Source organism: Cricetulus griseus, chromosome 2 (genome assembly GCF_003668045.3).
Source record: "Cricetulus griseus strain 17A/GY chromosome 2, alternate assembly CriGri-PICRH-1.0, whole genome shotgun sequence".
NCBI lineage: Eukaryota > Metazoa > Chordata > Mammalia > Rodentia > Cricetidae > Cricetulus > Cricetulus griseus.
This window is the reverse complement of record NC_048595.1, coordinates 185,731,552-185,748,795: the sequence shown is the minus strand read 5'-3', so window position 1 is coordinate 185,748,795 and position 17,244 is coordinate 185,731,552. Positions and strand designations below refer to the sequence as shown.

Here is a 17,244-nt window from a genome sequence, read left to right as displayed (position 1 = left end):
CAGCTGTGTGAGCTGCCGCTTACTGAGCTGAAATCTAGGAAAATTCGGAATCTGTTTGTGACCTATCTGAAAAGACTTGTCAAACATTAGCTTCACGCTGGGTATTCATACTGAGGTTCTTCTAGGATGAGATGCATTTCTACGACATAAAATGCAGATTTGAAGGAGGCCATCCAATAGTATCCTCCAGAGAACAGTCTGCCCCCCCACATGGAAAATATAGAAGCCCATTCGATCCACCAGTTCTGTCCAGTGTCATCTTCTATTCACTGCAGCCACTTTATGTAACAGATAACCTGCAGAGCGACTGAACTTGGAACAATTACAAGGCTAATATTTCCACAAGGAAGACTGTTATTGAGCAGTTTTCTAATGGATTCAGCAATGCAAGTCTTTCTCTGCCAGGCAGGCACTAGAGTGCATTCTGAGTTTTGTCCTCAGTAAATATCTTTGGAAAGGTTTGGACCAACCAAAGGAAATTGTTCCCTGCTTCTTCTACTTGCTCTCTACCCTCCAATAGATCAGGCTCCAGTTGACTCCCAATTTGTGTTATTTTTCTTGTAAAAATGTACCTTAAAGACTCCAATACCATAGAGTAGCCAGCAGATTTAGTGGACTCCTGGAGTGAGAGATCTTTGGATGATAGGAATTGATTTTCTTCATGCTGACACTTGAAGTCTCAGAGGGTACAATTATTTCACTGCCTGGCTGTATCTCACAGAACTAGCTACAGGGAGCATAAGGTGAAAGCCTTGTGGGGACCAGAGGAGCAGGCCTGGGGTGTCCTTGCATAGGCCTGCTCTGCCTCCCCAATAGGAAAGCTGCTGGCCAGACAATTGCAACAGAACTGTGTTGATTCAAAGCCATCCTCTGTGTGGCTTGGGGATTTTATTCAAATATGAAGATTCAGGCCATATCCGGGCTCTCCCAACAGCTATTCTGCCTGTAACTGCTGTGGGAGGTGCCACCCTATCTTGCCTTGATACTTGGATAGGGGGCTGTGTGATGTGCAACATTGAATTTGTGATTCCTTTCATTTCTGAGTCTTTTGTAGGACATTTAGTCAACACATTCTACAGAAACAACTTACCTTCATAACTCTGGACACTGTGTCTAGCCTTCATTTTAAATTTTTGTCTGGAGAATGTTTGGTATGTTTTAAAGATTCTTTTTGAAGCTAGAACAGGCTCATAGTTTCCTGTGAATGGTCATTGGCAGGGAAGGGCATGATGGTGAGGGGGATGTTTTTACATGCTCTGTTGTTGTTCCGTGACTCACTTTAACCAGAGAAGGATTCTTTCCTGGACTTTGTTTTATTGACTATTGTTTCACAGTCATGGGGCAGAAAGAAGTAAACAATCTGAAAGTGCTGTTGTTGGAGATGAAAGAAAAGTAGAGAAATCTATTTGTGTTTTGTTTATGTTCTGTTTTGCTTTTGTTCCCTGATAGAGACTTGCTATGTAGCATAGGTTAACAGAGAATTTGAGATCCAAACATTTTAGCCTTCCCAAACCTCGGGTTACAGATGGGCTTTTTACTACCACTGCTGACAGAAAAAACCTGAGTAGCACAAACATCAATCTACACTCCAAGTAGTGATCTTGAAAAGGTACTAGAGCTCCACACCTACAGACTGACAGGTAACCAGAGTTTACTGTAAGCCTAAGGGCTCTATAGGAGCATGCCTGCTAGAATCAGAGCTGTTGGAGAAAAGAGCAGTCTTCTGGGCATTTGAGCCCAGAAGATGGAAAACAGTCACAAAGATAACTGAGCCCTAGTGCCAGGTATCTGGGGTTTAATCCTACCAAGTCCCAGCTTGGTGGCTTTGCACGCATGCATGCCTGTAGAAAGAAGAAAAAAATGAATTCAAAACAAGGAAAGAGAAGAGAAAACAGAGTGTGTCCTGTGCCTTTGTATCCTTATCTGTATGACATGACTAGAGAACTTTCCTCTTAGTTGTTCTGAAGACTTAATGAGGACAAGTACACTGCCCAGCCCAATGTATGAACTAGACAAATGTTGGCTGCTATGGCAAATCTTCCAATTGGTTGATTTTATTGCTATCAGTGTAGTTTATCTACTTATCTTACTTTAAGTAAAGCATAAGACAAACTTACCAAGAAAGTATTTTGTCGTTGATATACTTAATTGTTAGATGCATCTTTTCCCCCAACATTTTGACATCTCTGTATCCTACATTTATCTTACAACAAGTGATGTAAAAGTATTGGTGACCACTTATTTTTTTTAACATTTTAACATCTTGGTAAATGGGATGAATCTCTAATTGATGTTGTATTGGGTTTGATGGTCTATTGTTGCAGACAAAGCTGACTCCTGGTTGTACCACAAACTGTAGAGATTTTATTGATGCCAGCAATAAAACTGTGACATATATTTCAATTAAACTTTTATTAGACTTTGCTCAGCACATCTTATAAATTGCATGTATTAATTGCCTCTTTAAGGAGTTTGTATTGCCTTTGAGAGCACTTAAGTTGCAATGCTAAAACAGGTTATCCAAAGGCCAGAAAAATCCTCAGAAGATGAAATAAGTATATGAGAAAAGTTCTGGGTCCATAGATGTAAGCTGAATAAATACATGGATGTATGGGTTGATAGATGACAGGTGGACAGACTTTATATTGGAGAGTTATTCTTCAAAATAGAAACAGTAGAGACAAGCTTCTCTATCCAAGTGACTGCTTAGAATGTTCTCTGAAAGCAATATTTACCAAAAACTGAAAATCTGACATTGCATTCCTCCTTCAACATCTCCTCCTGCAAAGGAGGGGAAGAACAACACACACACACACACACACACACACACACACACACACACACACACAGGCGGGGGGGGGGAATCTGAAAGCATTAAATGGCTAGGAGGGAAGGAAGATGTCATTAAATATGTATCTAATGCATATTTGCATCAATGAGAGCCTTCTTAGTTGGATAAGTGGTCATTCTCTCCTGCTTATGCTTCAATGAACTTGTCGAATAACTCACCATCTCATTCTAGGACTCTGCATCTCTATGTACCCCAGAATGAGAGCTAAATTTCTCTGATAATGAGTGTTAAAGATCTTATGTGAAAACAAGGGAAACTAGCCATCTATCTTGAAATCCTAAATGCATGTAATTAGAAGACCACTTATGCCGTCCCATTGAGAAGTACCCATCCAAATGATATGACAGGAAAGATTTTATTTCTTTACAAAATACAAGTAGGCCAATTGCCCTTTCTTCTTAATGTTGTAAATATATTTTTAGTTTCTGTTGACCTTTGAAGAAGAGAGTTAAGCCTATCTGGACTTCCTTCTCCAATTTCTAATTCTCAACCTGAGTCTCCAGGCTCAGCCTCACCTAGTTTTCTGGGGACCTTTGAAGATCTCCTTTGACTCTCTACATCTGCAGCTAGCATTCATCCTGCTCTCCCAAGTATATTCTGGCTCAGATGTAGGAATCAGTTCCATTTTCCTCATTTAGCTTTTTGAGGGGTCTTACTCCAGCTTGTTCTTTTGGACAGAGTGTGGCACAAATATTTCTCCTGCCCCCATGTGTCAGATACCTTTGAAAACAGTGCCCTTTTCACCAACAGAGAGGAAAACATTAAAGGAGTTAGCTGTTTGGATCCAACATTCCTTTAGCAGATTAGCTGGCATGTTTGGGAGATGAAGGCAAATTTAATCCAAAAAAAGTTCATGGCCAGCCTGAACAAATAACCAGAGGGGAGAAAACCCTTTAAAAGGTTAAGAAGGAAGAAGTTCAAGGCTATTTCAAACACATGATCATCTTCTTAAATGTCACATTCCACCCACTAAGCTTCACGCTGTTGTTTTTACCACTCTCAATTTTTTAACTTTATATTTAATTCTTCTATTTTAAAACAGTGAAATCCCATCTTCTTGCTTTCCCCAAAAGCCATGGCATGAAAATACCACAAAACATTCAGTGGGTAAACTGCAAACAGATTACGATGAAACATCTTGACGGCTCACTGCTCTCTGGCTTTGCTTTGTAAAGATTTGGTCTCTTTGCCTTTGGTCCCTTTCCTTTAACATGAAGAAAATAATAATAATACTTTTTAAAAAACCACCAGTATTTGGTCAGAGACAAAGACAAGAAGTTCCTGCTCTGTCTCAGCGACTTTATCTTGAACTTGACAGTTGTCAGCCTATGGACTGCAGGATGTTCAGGATTAGGAGGCCATAGTTTAAGAATATAAATGGAAAAGTAAATCAAGTTGTGTTGGTAGCCTAAGGCTTTGGAATAATCGGCTTGAAGCCGACAGACAGATTAACAGAATTGAAAGTGTAACCTTAAGAGATTTAAAATCAAAAGATTTGCCTCCAGGTTCCAACTTCAGATCTGTGTAGCTGTGTGACCATGAAGACAGAGACTCTCTGTGAACCTTTTCCCCCTTTCTGTAGCATAAGTAGCAAGAACACTTCCAAGGAAACTTCCCACCTTCAAATCTTCTATGTGATCATCTTTCGTGTTACAGTCAGACCCACAGCTTTTCAGTGTATACTGAATGATAATCTTCTTTTGATAGGATAAGCAATATTTGATGTTACATACTGCTAGTGAGTTATAATGCTGTTTCTTTGTATTCAACTTCTCTGTATGATAGTCCGCTAATCCCAAGTGCTCTTGTGTATGTGTGTATGTGTGTGTGTGTAGGAGAAGATACTCCTGTGGCTTCTTCAGTTCATGCAAGAACAAGGCATTTCACTGGATGAAGTGGATCAGGAAGGCAACAGCGCTGTTCATGTTGCTTCACAGCATGGCTACCTTGGATGCATACAGGTACACAGTTTTCTGCTTCACAGTTGGGAAGGGGTATCTTGAGATACAAAACAAGGGTAGTGGAGGGAAGGAAGGAAGGAAGAAAGAAAGGAAGGAATTTTGTTCATTAGGAAAATGCCTGCACTAAATCATCTTTCATACTCTACAGTAGGGGTAGCAAGCTGGACAGTAGGAGCCCTGTGGTTTCCTTTCTTTGTGGTAGGATTTTAACTTCACAAATGCATTCAAAAGACCCAGAGTCAGAGGGCTTAAGTAATTGATCCCCTTGGGCTTGCAGCAGACCAGGCTCAGCCTTGATTGGTCTAGGTTTCACCCTATAGCCTCAAGTAGCCTCACACTTGTCACCCAGCATGTCTTTCAAGCAACCTCATGTTCTCTGTGCACATGATAGTTAAATATTATTAAGCAGAGCCACAGAGGAAGGGAGAGAATTGTGGTCACTGAACCAAGTCACAAGGTGAGCACTAAGTGAGTAAAAGGTCTCTATGGGAAGGGAAGACTACGTCTGAGACAGAGAACACTGGGCAGTGAAAGCCTGCTGCTCTGAAAATCACATAAGAATGTATGCCAAACATAGCAAACCTCAACCAATACAAAAAACTTGAAATAATCCCCTGTATCTTATCAGACCACCATGCTTTAAAGTTAGAATTCAACAACAACACGAATTACAGAAAACCTACAAACTCATGGAAATTAAGTAACACCCAATTGCACAATTCCTGGGTCGAGGAAGAAATTAAAAAAGAAATTAAAGATTTCCTAGTCCAATGAGAATGCAGACACAATATACCCAAACCTTTAGGACACTTTGAAAGCAGTGCTAAGAGGAAAAGTCATAGTGCTAAGTGCCCACATGAAGAAACAGTAGAATAATCACACTAAAGAATTAACAGCACAACTGAAAGCTTTAGAACACAAAGAAGCCAATACACCCCGGAGGAACAGACACCAGGAAATAATCAAATTGAGGGCTGAACTCAATAAAATGGAAACTAGGAGAACAATACAAAGAATCAATATAACAAAGAGTTGGTTCTTTGAGAAAATCAACAGGATAGACAAACTTTTATCTAAACTTACCAAACAGCAAAGAGTGAACAAGCAAATCAATAAAATCAGGAATGAGAAGGGGTCATACAACAGACACAGAGGAAATCCAGAGAATCAACAGTTCATACTTCGAAAACATATATTCCTCAAAATTTGAAAATCTAAAGGAAATGGACAATTTTCTGGACAGATTTCAATTACCAAAATTAAATCAAGAACAGCAACTTAAATAGACCTATAGCCCCTAATGAAATAGAAGCAGTCATCAGAAGTCTCCCAACCAAAAATAAAATAAAATAAAATAAAACAAAACTCAGGGCCAGATGGCTTCAGTGCAGAATTCTACCAGAAATTCAAGGAACAGTTAATACCAATTCTCCTCAAAGTATTCCACACAATAAAAGCAGAAGGGTCGTTGCCAAACTCTTTTTATGAGGCTTCAATAACCTTGATACCCAAGACACACAAAGACACACTAAGAAAGAGAACTACAGACCAATATCCCTCATGAATATTGGTGCAAAAATTCTCAATGAAATACTGGCTAATCAAATCCAAGAACACATCAGAGAAATCATCCACCATGATCAAGTAGGCTTCATCCCAGGGATGCAAGGATGTTTCAACATACAAAAATCCATCAATGTAATCCACCATATAAACAGACTGAGGGGAAAAAAAAACACATAATCATCTCACTAGATGCCAAAAAAGCCTTTGACAAAATCCAACACTCCTTCATGATGATAAAGGTCTTGGAGAAATCAGAGATAACAGGAACATACCTCAACATAATAAAAGCAAAATACAGCAAGCCGACAGCCAACATCAAATTAAATCGAGAGAAACTCAATGCAATTCCTCTAAAATCAGGGACAAGACAAGGCTGTCCACTCTCTCCATACCTCTTCAATATTGTACTTGAAGTTCTAGCTAGAGCAATAAGACAACAAAAGGAGATCAGGGGGATACAAATCGGAAAGGAAGAAGTCAAACTTTCACTATTTGCAGATGATACGATAGTCTACATAACTGACCCAAAAAACTCTACCAGGGAACTCCTACCACTGATAAACACCTTCAGCAAAGTGGCTGGATACAAGATTAACTAAAAAAAATCTGTAGCCCTACTATATACCGATGACACATTGCTGGGAAAAGAAATCAGTGAAACATCACCCTTTACAATTGCCACAAACAACATAAAATACCTTGGGGCAACACTAACCAAAAAAGTGAAAGACCTGTATCATGAGAATTTTGACTCTCTAAAGAAAGAAATTAAAGAAGATACCAGAAAATGGAAAGATCTCCCATGCTCTTGGATAGGTAGGATCAACATAGTAAAAATGGCAATCTTGTCAAAAGCAATCTCAGATTCAATGCAATCCCCATCAAAATCCCAACACAATTCTTCACAGACCTTGAAAGAACAATTCTCAACTTTATATGGAGAAACAAAAGACCCAGGATAGCCAAAACAACCCTGTACAATAGAGGAATTTCTGGAGACTTCACCATCACTGACTTCAAGCTCTATTACAGAGCTATAGTTCTGAAAACAGCTTGGTATTGGCATAAAAATAGACAGGTAGACCAATGGAATAGAGTTGAAAACCATGATATTAACCCACACTCCTATTAACACCTGATTTTTGACAAATAATCCAAATTTATATGCTGGAACAAAGAGAACATTTTCAACAAATGGTGCTGGCATAACTGGATGCGGACATGTAGAAGACTGCAGATAAATCCAAGCCTATCGACACATGCACAAAACATAAGTCAAAATGGATCAAAGACCTCAACATAAATCTAGCCACACTGAATCTATTAGAAGACAAAGTGGAAAATACCCTTGAATTAATTGGTACAGGAGACTGCTTCCTGAACATTACATAAGTAGCACAGACACTGAGATCAACAATTGATAAATGGGACCTCCTGAAACTGAGAAGCTTCTGTAAGGCAAAGGACACAGTCAGCAAGACAAAATGCCAGCCCACAAACTGGGAAAAGATATTCACCAACCCCACATCTGACAGAGGGCTGATCTCCAAAGTATACAAAGAACTAAAGAAGCTAGTCTCCAAAATACAAAACAATCCAATTAAAGAGTGGGGTACAGAACTAAATAGACAGTTCTCAATAGAGGAATCTAAAATGGCTGAAAGACACATAAGAAAGTGTTCAACATCCTTAGCCATCAGGGAAATGCAAATCAAAACAACTCAGAGATACCATCAGAATGGCCAAAATCAAAAACACCAATGACAGTTTATGCTGAAGAGGATATGGAGAAAGGGGAACACTTTTCCACTGCTTGTACAGCCACTTTGAAAATCAGTATGGCGACTCCTCAAGAAAATGGGAATCAGTCTACCTCAAGATCCAGCAATTTCTCTCTTAGGCATATACCCAAAAGAAGCACATTCATACAACAAGGACGTCTGTTCAATGTTGTTCATAGCAGCACTATTTATAATAGCCAGAAACTGGAAGCAGCCTAGATGCTCCTCTACCGAAGAATGGATAGAGAAAATGTGATACATTTACACAATGGAGTACTACTCAGCAGAAAAACAAAAAACAATGGAATCTTGAAATTTGCAGGAAAATGGATGGAACTCGAAGAAACCATTCTGAGCAAGGTAACCCAATCACAAAAAGACAAACATGGTATGTACTCACTCATACCATGTTTTTAGACATAGAGTAAAGGATTATCAGCCTACAATCCACACTGCCAGAGAAGCTGGTAAACAAGGTGGACCCTAAGAGAGACATACATGGTCCCCTGGAGAAGGGGAAAAGCCCAAGATCCCCTGATCAAATTGGGAGCATGGGAAGAGGAGGAGGGAGCTAAGAGAATAAGAAGGGGAGAAGAGGAGGGATGCAGAGGACATGAGGGAGCAGAAAGGTTGAGTCAGGGGAAGAATAGAAGATAACAAGATTGGAACTACCATAATAGAAGGAGACATTTTTGGTTTACAGAGAAATAGGTACTAGGGAAATGTCTGGAGATCTACAAAGATGACACCAACTAATAATCTAAGCAACAGAGGAGAGGCTACCTTAAATGCCCTCCCCTGATAATGAGATTGATGACTGACTTATATGCCACCTGATAGCCCTCATCCAACAGCTGCTGAAAGTAGAAGCAGACACCCACAACTAATCACTGAACTGAACTGGAATCCAGTTGCAGAGAAGGATGAAGGAAGAGTAAAGGGGTCCAGACCAGGCTGGTGAAAACCACAGAAACAGCTGACCTGAACTTCGGGAACTCTTGCTCCCCAGACTGATAGCTAGGATACTAGCATGGGACCAATCCAGATCCCAGGAACATGGGTTTCAGTGAGGAAACCTCGGAAATCTATGGGACCTTAGTTGTTCAGTCATTATCCCTAGCACAGGTGTGTACTTTGGGAGCCCATTCCACATTGAGGAATACTCCCTGAGCCAAGACACATGGGGGTGGACCTAGGCCCTATCCCAAAGGATATGATAGAATCTGATGACACCCTATGGAAGGTCTCACCATCCAGTGGAAGCAGAAAGGTTATGTGATAGGTCACAGAAGTTTTGACCACTGCCATTCTCCCTGGAAAGCCTATCTCAGTTTCCTTGAAGGTTGTGGGGTTTCAAGAAAAAGGATCTGTGGTGGACTTGTTGGAGTCTGTAGAATGCAGGTAGGCTGATGAGGATGTAGTTAAGGTACTGGAGGCCCATGATCATGTGCTCCATTCTCTCTGTCTCTGTCTGTGTTTCTATCTCTCTCTCCCCCTCTCCTTTCACCTTCAGCCTGTTTTGTCTGAATGTCCTTCATTTGAAGGGAGAGCAAATGACTCACAGTGGAGATCATTGTCAACAGAGATCCTTCCCTTTCCTTCTCTGGTTCTTGGTCTCAAGTGAAAATCTATTCCCTTTTCACCCTCTCCCTCTTTTCCCTTCCTCTGTCTTTCCCATAAGCAGGCTGCTTCTTTTACTCCAGAAATACATACATCATTTTAGTTTTTAACAACTGTCTATGCCCAGTCAGCTTATTTACTAAATATATTTTCTTTTAATGCCCTGATTTCCTGGAGCAGCTGTCTGCCTCAGCTGACTGTAGTCTGATGCAGATAAGTGTCACCTTTCCTCAAGCTTAAAAGCTAATTTAGGGTCATTATAAGATAATAAAACCCACAAGTTTGATGTGTTAATATTTTGTTAATATACATAAAAGTCAGTGATTATTAAAATAGTAATAAAAACCTCAACACATACAGAAAAAAATACATTGTTTCCTCTATGTTTAATAGGCCTTAATTAGAAACCTCCAGGCAATATGCAAAGTTTAAAAATAACTTACAGAAATGTGAAATAAAGGTAGAATGCCACTAAACTTTCATAATAATTCATATATTAAATGATTTATTTATTTAAAAAAGAATGTATGTCAAAACCGTGAATATATAATATTAAGAGTATAATAAAAGCAAAAATGCAGAGAACACCAGGAAGCTCTCTAGAGGACCTATGCTCACACATCTGCTCTTTGGAGAGCTAACTTAAGAAATATTCAGTGTATCTGGATGTGTCTTATCAAGGTTGGCAATTGTGTGTCTCCTGACTTAAGACACAGACCTGAAAAGGAGTGATGAGAAAGAAAGTGTAGCATGTAGAGAAAGCCAAATTTCTTACCAGTATATGCAAAATGGTTAAAAGAATGGTGTTGTTTTTCTACGGAAGACAGACAACTGGATGAAAATTAAAAAAAAAATGGATCTTTTTCATTAGAAGAAACAGCACTTAATAGTCCCAAAGCAAACATTTCATAAGCTAATAAGTGACTAAAGCCTGAAGAAATCCAGGTGATGTTACTGTTTCTACTTATACCTTAGATATTTTCTTTTTACTATGTGGAGAGTAGTCTGTTCTCCCAGGGCATTTGCCACTCTGCTTCACACAAAAGATGTTTATGGCACAAGGCACCATGGAAACTTGGAAAACTATCCACTGTGCGTGAGATTAAAGAAAAGTAACAATGAGGGACGAGAGCAAGTAGGGGCTTTATGGGTTGAGAAAGGGGCTGGGCCGGGGAGGATGGAGGGCAAACTGCAGGGATCCGAGTCAAGGGCAGGAACAGCAGTGTGTGTCTCTACTATGCCTCTCAGGGCTTCTTGCTGACAGAGTCTCCGTGACACCCAGAGAGAGGGGATGGGGTGGCTTTATGGAAAGCTGACCTTTCATGGTGAGCAATCATAAACTAAGAGGAAAATGAAGCTTGTTAATGACCTGTGAGTCTAGCAGGCCATGATATTAAACACAAGCACTGTTTGTGTGTATGTGGGCGGGGGAACTCATTCCTACCAAAAGAGGCTGAAGTTTTCAGTGTCATCATGTCATCAAAGATTATGTCATGGAGCATCAAGTTATTAATATTCATGTGACAGCTTCCTTTCAGACTCTAGCAGCATCACAGTATTAATATGAAACCATTTTCATGTTTTTAGGTCATTGGTTTCAGCCATGCTCTGTCAAGTCTCCCTTTCCTTTATTCATGATACTTTGGCTAAATGCCATAATTTCTCCACCTGCTTTTGCCTGTTAAATTTTACTCCAAAACAGTTTTAAGCCTCAAAATTAGTTCTGATTCAAACATTGCCATTCTTCTCCACACTTTAAGAATACATGAAGGACTCACAATGAGGTGTGATTGACTTTTAAAACACCTTGTGGGATGTTACCCATCCCCATTCCAGCTGCACTGTCAAAAACAAAGAGAAGGTATAAAGAAATTCACATGTCTTCTTACTCAGCTGGGAAAGGCCATGGTCTCCATGGAAGTCATTGCTTCGTCACCTCTTCATCTGGCTCTGCTCCATGTTGTATTCTACAGTAACCTCCAGGTATAGAGGCTTCCAGGGATCCTCTGGAGTATCTACATTGGTACTTGACATGAGAGATCTGGCTCTAACTTTACCTCCTTTAACCTATACACATCCTTCCATCTATGGTACACCCGCTGTTCACTACTCTAGAGAACCATCTCAGGAAAGGGACAAGCTCACACCAAGCTCTTTGCTACAAAGTCTACTCAATGGGCATCTTTGCCATGGCCCAAGAGAGCTGCTTAACAGTGCCCCCAGTCCACTATACCATCTCTTTCCGATTATTTTATTCCAAACCGAGAAAGCCTGACAAAAGCTTAGCAAGTGGTATCCCAAAGCCAGTTTCCCAAGAGAATAAGAACAAGCAGACAATTCCACTCTCCACATCCTACAGCACCTCTGACTTTAAGAACGCTTTCTTTTGAACCCCCAACCATCAAAATGACAAAATCCACAAACATTTCACTGCCCATCTCATAAACAGGATGGGAGCATTGATGGATCTCTCCCTGTAAACTACATGTGGAGAAGAAAGTAGTAATACCCGTTTGGTCCTACTGTTGTTGGCTCCAAAGGGAAGCCAATAGCATCAACTAGGAAGATCACCAGCAACACTTTTCTCTGAACCGGAGTTTCCCACCCTGTTGCAGATGGTTCTTCCTGCCAGCCTGGTCCCACAGCCACTTCAGCCCCAAATAAACACACGGATGCTATATTAGTTATAAAACTGTTGGCTGGTAGCTTGGGCTTCTTATTGGCAAGCCCTGTCTTAATTATTAACCCATTTCTATTATTCTTTGTATTTCCACGTGGTCTTGGCTTACCAGAGAAGGATCTGGACCTGTTACTCCTCTGGTGTCCTACATGGTGACTGACTTTGCCTACGGTTCCCAGAATTCTCATCTAGTTTCACCTATCTCCCTGCCTCTATTGGCCACAGTGTTTTATTCATCAACCAATAAGACAAACTGATATACAGAAGGGCATCTCCCATCACCACCCAATACCATGGACTCTGATAATTGGCTTTGGAATAATGAGACAAATTCTACCCAGTATTCTGCTATAGTATTTTTAAAAACCATGTTTCAAGGAAGTTCTGGGGCTTGCTGTTCTTCCAGAGGTCCCAAGTTTGGTTCCCGGTACCTACACCAACCCACTCACAACCATCTATAACTCCATCTCTAGGGAATTCGATGCCCTCTTCTGACCTCTGTAGTAGACACACACACACACACACACACACACACACATACACACACACACACACACACACACACACACACACACACACACACACACACACGCATGCACTCACACACATACAATCTGTTTAATAAAAAGAAAGTCCTGGTACAATGACATGTTTTTGTATTTTCTGGCAGACCCTGGTGGAGTATGGAGCAAATGTCACTATGCAGAACCACGCTGGGGAAAAGCCCTCCCAGAGTGCTGAACGGCATGGGCATACCCTGTGCTCGAGGTACCTAGTGGTAGTGGAAACCTGCATGTCACTGGCCTCACAAGTGGTAAAGTTGACCAAGCAGCTAAAAGAGTAAGTGGCCTCTTGATTCTTAGGGAACAAAATCTGCCTGTATTTGTTGTGCTTAGATTTCAGCCAAGGGATTTGGAGAGTTCCCTTCATTCTAGTTATGAAGGGAGGCTGGGCATTCTCATCTTGACTTCTTCCATCCTAAGATGCTCACAGCCTGTGTTCATGCTTAACATACCAGCTCTAAAGAGGCAAAGGGTATTAAGCCATAGAGTGCAGAGCAAGCCCACCAACTGGGATCCCAGTCATTGTCAAGAGGGAACATTCGTCTGCATTCCTGTCACCTCAGGGATGTGTCATATCAGGGCTTGAGCAGCACACAAGCATCCTCTCTGTCCTGTCATCCTTCATGTATGAAATCACGAGGAGTGTGAGAGAGGGAAGGCTAGAAATGGCTCCACTTTCAGTTTTCTCAAGAAGGAAAGTGTGTCTTTGGGAAATTACAGATATAAGTGTCTTAATACTTATCAACAGAAATTTGTTGGAAAAAATGAAGCCAGGTTATAATTAGCTTTCAGAATATAAATGTCACTTCTTAAAGTCAGTCCTTTGCTTGATGGATTACTAAACTGGGACACATTGCCTATCAGATGTCAGAGAAGCATTTCTGGAATGTGACAACATCATAAATACTTGAAGAAGATGGGACAGCATACAGCCTAGAAAGAATTAAGGAGTTAGTTAGGAACCTACCTCAGTCCTTAGAAATCTGACAGCTGTCAGATTAAGGGAGTTTTCATGGTAATTAGAATCAGGATTCCAAAAGGTTTGACAGATTAGAAGGACAAAAACCGTTAAGTATTAAACTGAATTTTAGAAGAAAAACCTAAAATATATATGCATATTCATATAATTTAATAGTGATATTTATAATATAGTATAGTACAATATAGTGGGTGATGAATCTATTCTAGTTTTTAAAAATATTTTTATGTTGTGTGCATGAATGTTTTGCCTGAATGTTTGTCTGTGCACTCTGTGTGTCCTCGCTGCCCACAAAGGCCATAATATGGTGTGATCAGATCTCCTGAAACTGGAGTTGCAGACAGTTGTGAGCCACTGTGAGCACTTGTGGGTGCTGGAAACCAAACCAGGGTCCTCTAGAAGAGCAGCCAGTGCTTTTAACAACTAAGTCATCTCTTCAGCCCTCTACCAGAGTTTAGTAAGAAAAACAAATGTATCCTATTTACGACTTACATGGATGAGGAAATGGCCAGGATGGATCAGAGCCTGAACTGATTGCTGATATGGGTCGTGTAGAACTATGATGTGGCCTTGGACTACCTGTGCCTTTCCTGAGCTCAGGCAACCCCTTGTCTCCCTACATGCCCTCCAAGCCTCTAGTGTCCCTCATCTTGCTAGCATATAATCTGAGTTTAAAGGCTAAAATATAAAAGATTTCCTCCAAGAATACTCTGTCAGTTAAACAAAACTTCTCCTTGACAGGTGAGTGTGGGCAGACTTCAAGATCTCACAGTAGTTGAAGGAAGGGTATATATTAGTTAACAACCCAATAACTCATTAAGTTATTTTTCCACAGTAAACAGACTCTTACATAAATCTTTATGTATTCCCATAGCTTTCTGAATAAAAGAGTAGCTAGAATAAGAGGCATTCATTTTAAAAATCAGAGAGGCTGGGGTTATAACTCAGTGATAGAGCACTTGTCTGACATGCAGAGGCCCTGAGTTCAATTCTAACATCTTGGGATGTAAGGAGATTGTTACTCAATGCCGTTCCAAAAATGCTGTAGTATCATCCACTCCCTCCAGTGATGAATGGACATACTCATAAAGAGGAGCTTTAAAAACATCCCATAGAATATTTTCCCTAAAATTTCACATCTGGAAAATGGACTTTTTCCAATCTCAGCTTTTATGACACAGACTCTGAAAATTTTTTATGAGTTACATAGCTGTTTTGCTGTTTTATTGATGAACTTCACAAATTCAAGGTCCTGGCCGCTCTCTGTGAGAGTTATCCTGGAATAAGCGATCCCTGTACACTGACAGATGGCAACCATTCAGTTGTCTTGAAATCCAGATGCTGTGGGCAAATGGTGTTAGCCCAGTGACAACATAAACGATGTGAGATGCTCTTGGGTTCATTGATCTTGTGAATTATGTACTTCAGTGAAATGAGCAAACCCAGAAGTATATAGGGAAGTCCATGAAGCAGCCACAGAGCTCTATGTCCTTTATGTGTGGGACCTAGTAACAGGGGAAGGGAGAGAAATAATTTCCAAAGTTTGAAAACACCGGGATTTGCCCACTGTGAGCTCTGGGGACAGTTAGACTTGAGTGCTTCTCCTTCTTCTTAGAATACTGTTCCCAGATCCTTTGTGGCCATTGTTATTGTCTAGAAATGGCAAACCTCAACTCTACTGATGTCCCTGTTAGTAAGTCTAAGTATTTGGAATAGAATTCTGTCTCCCCAGGAAGGTACTAAATGCTAATATTTCAGCATAGCCTTAGTTGGAAATCAGATATTCACAGAAGATATCGAGTCCCAGTGGGGTCATAAGGGTGAGTCGAATCCCTATAAATAATGGAGAGGGGCATACACACAAAGGCTCTGTCATACGAACATGAAGGCAGGGTTCATGGGAAAATATCCACAAACCATGAAACCAGAGTTTTCCAATAAAAACTGGCTGTAGGAGACAGGCATGGGATAGACACCATCATGGCCCTCAAAAGGACCCAACATGGCTGTCTTTCTCTTAGATGACTTAGGCCTCCCAAACTGTGAGTTTATGAATGCTGTTGACTAGGACTGGAGAGATGGTTCAGTAGTTAAAAGCATGATGCTCTTAAGAAGACCATTCCCATCACCTACATCATGTGATTCAAGTGATCTGACACGCTCTTAGGACCTCTGAGAGTGCACGGCCCACACATGGTGCACATATATGCATGCAGGTGCTCACACAGACACATAAAATAAAAAAAAAATCTTTTTAACATTTCCTTTTGTTTAAGCCACCAGGCTTGTGATACCCTTACAGCAATCCTGGCACACTGACACAGTACAAAAACACAGTTGTGTCTCTGTGATTAAGGCTGATTGAGCCTTTCTGGAAGCTTCCTTCGAATCTAGAGACTACGAGGGTCCTCAGCTGTTCTTGTGTTCCAGCTGACAGTCAACACAACTGGTGTCAAAAGAGATTTTTAAATTCTGTCATAATTCCTAAAAGACACCCAGTCTTTCAAAAGTCGACTATATAATCGTCCTCTGCCACCTTTTGAGTGTGCACCTTTCCCTAGCCCACTAGTTCATTCATGTTCTGAGGGTGCCTGACCTTTCTTAACAATGTCTGTGTTCATGTTTGTTTTTTATAATTTTTGTTTTATTTTTTTTCCATGTATGGGTTTTTGTCTGCACGTATGTCTGTGAACTGAGTCTGTGCCTGGTACCTGAAGAAGAGGCCATTGGATCCCCTAGAACCGGAGTTATACATGGTTACAAGCCACTATGTGGGTGCTATGATTCAAACCCAGGTCCTGTGGAAGAGCAGTTAATGCTCTTAACTGCTGAGCCATCACTCCATCCCCTATTTCTGTCTCTTAAAATAGCCCCCCCCCCACACACAGTATGTATCTCAACTAACAAAATGGGATGTATTTAGTCCTATATTAAGCTGGTGTCAGGAAATGGTAAACTGGGCAAAGTCTGCTCACCACCTAATTTTTTAAGTAGTTTAGTTGGCACACAGCCACACATGTTCATCTGTGTGTTATGCAAGGTTAAAGTCATGCTACAAAGATAGAGGTGAGTAGTTGTTCTAAAAACTTAGTGACTCCCCAAGCCTGAGATGTGGGCTAAGCGGTCCTTTAAGAGTTTACTAGGTCCTGCTTTGTACAACTTTGTGGTTTGTTTCTATTATCGTTGTTAAAGATTTATTTTGGTTCTTATTTTATGTGTATGTGTGTGTGCCTAAGTCGTATA

At 40.6% G+C, this 17,244-nt stretch overlaps 1 protein-coding gene across 1 annotated transcript in view; it reads left to right on the top strand.

Moving 5' to 3' along the window:
- Positions 1-17,244, top strand: part of LOC100764301 (synphilin-1) — an 80,188-nt gene that overhangs the window by 48,782 nt on the left and 14,162 nt on the right. Inside the window, exons 6-7 of the mRNA XM_035439037.1 lie at positions 4,687-4,812; positions 13,130-13,299. Coding sequence (XP_035294928.1) covers positions 4,687-4,812; positions 13,130-13,299 — 296 coding nt within the window. The remainder of the gene's footprint in view (positions 1-4,686; positions 4,813-13,129; positions 13,300-17,244) is intronic.